The sequence below is a fragment of the Lepus europaeus genome, chromosome 2 (assembly GCF_033115175.1).
Source record: "Lepus europaeus isolate LE1 chromosome 2, mLepTim1.pri, whole genome shotgun sequence".
Taxonomy (NCBI): Eukaryota; Metazoa; Chordata; class Mammalia; order Lagomorpha; family Leporidae; genus Lepus; species Lepus europaeus.
The window spans coordinates 1,971,345-1,977,200 of record NC_084828.1 but is presented as its reverse complement, the minus strand read 5'-3'; the positions used below and the strand labels follow the sequence as shown (position 1 = coordinate 1,977,200).

At 63.1% G+C, this 5,856-nt stretch overlaps 1 protein-coding gene across 1 annotated transcript; it reads right to left on the bottom strand.

The window, feature by feature from the left end:
- Positions 1–4,496: 4,496 nt before the first annotated feature.
- Positions 4,497–4,727, bottom strand: LOC133746812 (keratin-associated protein 12-1-like). Its single transcript, XM_062175067.1, has one exon. It carries the CDS (start codon positions 4,725–4,727, stop codon positions 4,497–4,499), a length of 231 nt encoding a protein of 76 aa, XP_062031051.1.
- Positions 4,728–5,856: the final 1,129 nt, after the last annotated feature.

Below are 5,856 nucleotides of genomic sequence, written 5' to 3'. Positions count from 1 at the left end.
GACACAAAGGCCTAAAGAGAAGACGCCTATGTCCAGCATCTGCATCTGGATCTCAAAGCCATCCTGACAATGTTTCAGGGGCAGCCGGGTACTCTATCCTGCCCTGCCCCTCCTACCGGATAACCTGCCAGGTGGGGGCCCCGCCCCTTCTGCCTGACAGTCTTCCACCATGTCCCAGGTGCAGCCCAGTGTCTGCTCCGGATCCCCATTCTCCAGGGGTCCTGCTCACCCTTCCTCTGAACCCAGGACGGCGCCAGCCAGGCTTCCTCCTGTCTGATACCTTCAGGGGAAAACTCAGATAGGAGCTTAATATTTACAGTCATAAAATCCTTTGTTTCGGGAGGAGGAGCTGTGTGAAGACAAAGACCCATCCCCTTAAAAACCCTCGGCCTCAACCGGACTGCACTCAGCCCTCTGCCTCTCTGCTGACCGCCCGCCTGGCCTGCCCAGCTGTACTCTCTCCACTCAACCACGTGACCTCGCTCTCCCCCAGTCCGAGTGACTGGGCGCTCTCTCAGGTCCTGTCTGGAGAGGTGCCCTCCGTTCCTGCGGATGTCCCTGCCCCAATAAACCTTGCTGTTTTACCTCCCACTGCTCTCTGTCTCACGCCTGGATTCTTTCTTGCGTGAAGACAAGAACGCTCTGCTGTGCAGGCCCGTGTGTGCTGTGGCCACCCCTACTCGGGGCCCTGCGGTTGTCGGTCCCCGTGCTGTTCTGTGTCTGTGGTCAGGTTTCCTCCTGCAGCCGGGCCTGCTGTGTGCCCATGAGCTGCAGGCCTGTGGTGTTTGTGCCCGTGGGCTCTGGGTGCTGCCAGCCCTCCCTGTTCCATCCCCTCCCGGTCCCTCAAGTTCTTGAGCAGTTTCCAGAGAGGGGCCAACTCCGGAAGCTAGCCCTGGGGGAGGGGTGGGGGCTGAGGACCCATGCTGCAGGGGGCGGGGGTGGGGGCTGGGGGCCCGTGCTGCAGGGGGCGGGGCTGCGCAGGCCTGGCCCGGGGCTCTCTGCTCTCGGGCTCACACCTCTCATGTTGGGGAGTGGGTGTGGGTGTCCACGTGGTTGATGTGTGTGTGTGTTGGGTGCCCGTCCACGAGCCTGCATGTGTGTGCCTGTTGTATCTGGGCCGTGCGTGGGCGTGCGTGTGCACACATGCATGTGGGTGTCCAGGCTGCCTGCCCCGCTACTGGCTGAGGCTGGTCCAAAGCTCCGCGCGTTGAAACCACGGCAGAGGTGAGACGCCACCCCGGGAGCAGTGACCTCACGTCCGTGTCACATGTCAGCGCTACTCGTGAGACCAGAAGTAAAGGGCTGGACTGGAAGCAGCCCGGGGGGGGGCGGGGGGGGCGGGGGGGAGCTCCTGGGAGAAACGGCCAGGAAGGGAGCATGCCCCAGGCTCTGCTTCCGGAACTCCAGCCCGCAGTCTGTCCTGCGAATCTCCCGTCTCTCTTACTGGCTGCAGCCTGGCCCACCTGTGGCTACGGAGTGAGTGAGCCAGCAGGTGGAGGAGTCTCTCTGCCTCTGCTTCTCTGAACTCTGCCTTTCAAAGACATAACCCTTTTTTTAAAAAAGAAAGAAAGGAAGCAGAAGGGAAAGATTTGGAAATTCTGCAGTGAGGTGGAGACGCTGCTCTGCTCGCTAAAGAGCTTCGCTCAGGTCAAAGGGCGCAACCCACAGACAATGGGATAAGACCTCAAAGCCTCGGGAGCCTTTGAAGCTTCCCTCCCCTCCCAGGCCTATTTGTGCGAAAGCCCAGGGCCCTTTCCGAGAGCTGCGAGGCCATCTCGGGTTTCCCTGCCCTCCGCCCTCCTACAGGCTCCGCAGGTGTGCTCGCAGGGCAGTCCTGGGGTCACGGAAACCACCGAGATTTCAAGGGGGGGTGGGGCGGGCAGAGTGCTGCGAGGTTGGAGTCCCTGTTGGGGCGACGCCTAGTGGAGATGTGGGGGTGCAGGCAACGTGAGCCGCCCAGGAAAGCCGCGACGCATGCCAGGCACGCCCGCAGCCTTCAGGGTGCAGCTGCAGAGCTCCTAGGCCTCCGCCCAGATTTCAAAGGCCGTCTCAGACCCTGGGGGCCCAGGCAGAGAACTGTCACAGGGCGGAGCCAATGCAGGTCCCCACCAAGGCAATGCAGCTGCAGAGCCTGTGGGAACCCAAGCAGGGGTCCGGGCAGGGCAGGAGCTGCCGGAGGCCTTGGGCGCCCAGGCCCCACCAGTGCCCCCCAGGGCTGGACAGGCACCTGCAGGGTCCGGCGCTCACCAGGCTGGGTTTTGGTCCTGCTTTGTGCCATATTCCGACTCTCCTTCTGGAACGGACGCGGCCCGCTGTGCCCGTCCTGCCGTCGTCTCGGGGAAGGGTGCAGCCTGGGCCTCTGCTGCCGCAGGGCCCCATGGGAAGCAATGCCTGGCCAAGCAGAGACTCCAGGACCCTGGGGCCTGGGCGGATCCGGGGTTGCCTGTGAGAACCGGGCCATTGCTGAGGTTTGAGTGTGACTTGGCCCCCACACTCGTGCAGGATTTAAGACCCCGAAGTTGGGGGGCATTTGGCCTAGCACTTAAGTCGTCAGTTGGGGGCCTGGCATTGTGGTGGGCAGGCTATGGGCACCAGTTTGAGTCCCGGCTGCTCCACTTCCGATCCAGCTCCGTGCTAATGCACCTAGGAGAGCATGGAAAATGGCCCAAGTCCCTGGGCCCCGCACCAATGTGGGAGACCTCGATGGAGGTCCAGGCTTTGGCCTGGTCGGACACTTGGGAAATGGAAGATCTGTGTGTGTAGGTGTGTGTGTGTGTGTGTCTCTGTATCTCTGCCTCTTGAATAAATGAATAAATGTTTTAAAAAAGAAGAAAAAGAGATACAGGTAGGGGTGCCCCTCTCCCAGCCCCACTCCCGACTCCGTCCTCTCGCTACCGTGCCCCCTGGGGGGCACCAGGTGACAGCTCAGGTGCTGCGTCCCTGCCACCCACACTGCAGGCCTGGCTTGGGTTTCTGGATCCTGACTCTCGTGGGCGCCCTAGGGACTGAACCCTCCCCCTCTCCCCCTCTCCCCCTCTCTGGTAAGTTAGCTAATTTCTGGAGTTCACGAGAAATGGAGTTACAGAGTTTATTTTTTGAAAAATTCAAAGCCATAATACTGCTAAGAAGTTGGAACTTAATCCAGGTAAGGTGCGCAGGAGCTGGGCCCAGTGGGGGGTCCTCGGGTGACGGGGCTTCCTGGGAGCATGGCTGTCACAGAGCTTGGTTATAAAACCCGGTTTTGGCCCAGCCTCCCGTTCTGCTTGGTGGCCGATGGGAACCTTCCCGCCAAACTGGCACCTGCAGCTCCAAAGCTGTGAGCGAAATAGAACATCTTGCTTTACGAAGTTGGCTGCCTTTGCTGACTGTCGGGGGAGCAGCGAAAACCAGACTCAGGCAAAGCCCATGAGGTTTGCGGAGGCCTCTGCCAGCCCCGCCGCGAGTTAGGACGCGCGTGTTTCAGCGACGCGCGGGCTCGGACCCGGCTCCGCCCCCGGGAGCCACGGGACACCGGCAGTGGCTGCCCAGGGCAGAAGCACTGCTTCTGGCTCCCACGCCAGCCAGCAGCACAGAATGCGTGATTATCACAGTAGTAACTGCTCACCAATCAACAAACCAGCAAACGGCGGGCATCGGAGAACCAGGGTGGCGCACGCGCTACAGAACTCCCGTGTCGGCAAGCCCGGGTCCTGGGAGCCGAGCACGGCCCCAGCAGGACACCGCCTGCCCCCGCAGAGAGGAAGAAGCCAGCCCCGTGGCTTGGCGGCGGCCGCCGCGGCACCATCAGACAGAGCTTGCTGTCCTCTCGCCAGCACGGAGGAGGCCACACCGCCCCCGCTGGAGAGTGAGGCCCTGCCAGGAGCCACGTGCACCCGGGGCCCCGGGGCCGGAGTCCCTCCAGCTGGACCCCCACCTTCCGAGGAGCCTCCGGCAAACGGCACCCTGGGGAGGGGATGACTGGAGTCAGGAGACCAGACTTAAAGACGGTGCGGAGGGGCCGGTGGGCGCCCGCATCCCACACTGGGGCGCCTGGTTCGAGCCCCGGCCCCCCCACTTCTAGTTCTGGTTTCCTGCCGATTCAGACTCCGGGAGGCAGCAGGTGGTGGCTGAAGCACTCGGGTCCCTGCCGCCCACAGAGGAGCCCTGGGTGGAGTTTTGGCTCCTGGTTCCAGGCCCGATTACTGTGGGCATTTGGGGAGTGAAGAAGCAGATGGAAGATCCCTCTCTGTCTCTCGGTCTCCCTCCCTCTGTCTCTCTGCCTTTCGAATAAAATGAAAATAAAGAATTTTAAAAGGAAGAGCAGACAAGCAGCACGGAGCTGGGAGAGCTGGTTTATTTGGCTCACGTGGGGCTAGAGATGGACTTCCCCGGAGGCAGGCAGGGCGGGCAGGGGTGCAGGCCATGGACACGGCCTGGCCAGAGGTCAGAGGGCACGTTCCCATCCACCCACCTGCAGCACTTGGGGCCCCATCATGTGCAGGGGTGTGGAGGTGAGGTCAGCAGCAGGTGGGCGTGCTGCAGAGCAGGGAGGGGCAAGAGGGCCGGCAGGAGGGGGCCACGCACACGACGACGGGCCTGCAGCTCACGGGCACGCACAAAGCCAACTTGTAGGTCACGGGCGTGCACACAGTGGGCCTGCAGCTCACGGGCACGTAGTAGGCAGCCTGGCAGCTCGCAGGTGCACAGCAGGCTGGCGGGCAGCCTGAGCAGCAGCTGGTGTGGCACATGATGGGGTGAGGGGGACGACGGCGATGCCCACTCTGCTTCCCTGGGCCCCTTTATACTTGGCCGCGTGTTGTCTTCCTGGTTTTGCTTCCTCCCGGCTGTCTGCCTGGACTTCTGGCTGTTGTGCACGTTCCTGGGTTTTGTGTGGCCCCAGCTCATGACTAATCCTGCCTCTTCCTGCTCATGGTGCCCCAGGAGCCCTGCCCCAGCAGTTCAGGGCTCCACGAGGATTCCGCCTCCACCCTGGCGTTCACCTGAGCGCCTTTCAGCCAGGAGGGCCTCCAGGACTTCATCTGTGTGACAGGGTCCTGAGCAACCAGCGTTTCTACTCCTCCCAGGGCCAGGATGCACCACAGGAGGCGTGGACAAGGAGAGAGGGGTCCACTGGGTGCCCAGCCGGGAGGAAAGCCATGAGCTTTGTAGAACTGGCCGTGGCTGTGAGCCCTGAGAAAGCCACTTCGCTGAACCAAGGTGCAGCAAGGCCCCTGACCTCCCTCATGGGGACGCAACTCGCTGGAGCTGGCCAGACCGAGTGGGGTCCAGAGCCAATGGGGGTCCCGCAGGGGGCTGGGGCAGGAGGCTGGGCTGGTGGATACCGGGAGGGGCTGTGCCAGGGCCAAGCTCAGCAGCTGTGTAAGCTCCCGTGAGGCCAGCGCCGTCACGGGGCCCACGGTGCAGCCCAGGTCACTTCGGACCCGCATGAGGGTGCTCTGAGCCGGCCCACAGGCCTTGGCCCTGCCCTGCTGTCCTGCACACCCCCACAGCCAGAAGGGGTGGTGTGGCCGTCGCCCCCTCGCCCCTGCCCGCCTGGCATCTTCCTCCATAAAGCAAGGACCACACACACAGGTGGATCGACTCCCCTCGCAGGCCCCCGACAGCAAGAGCCTCGAGAACAGAACGCAGAGGGGAGGGGTGCCGTAGCAGGCAGGAGTCCTACGAGGCAGAGCACAGCTCACCGGGCAGCCCCCACACATCCCAGCCAGGCCGGCGCTGTGGTGGGGCGTGGCTCCCATCAAAGCCCCCAATGCACCGCACCCCAGCCCCACGCCCTTCATCCGCGGTAGGGAGAGTCCCCGAGCACGCACTGGGGATTCCGCACCCCGTCCCCACTACCCCGACAGAGGCACAGGC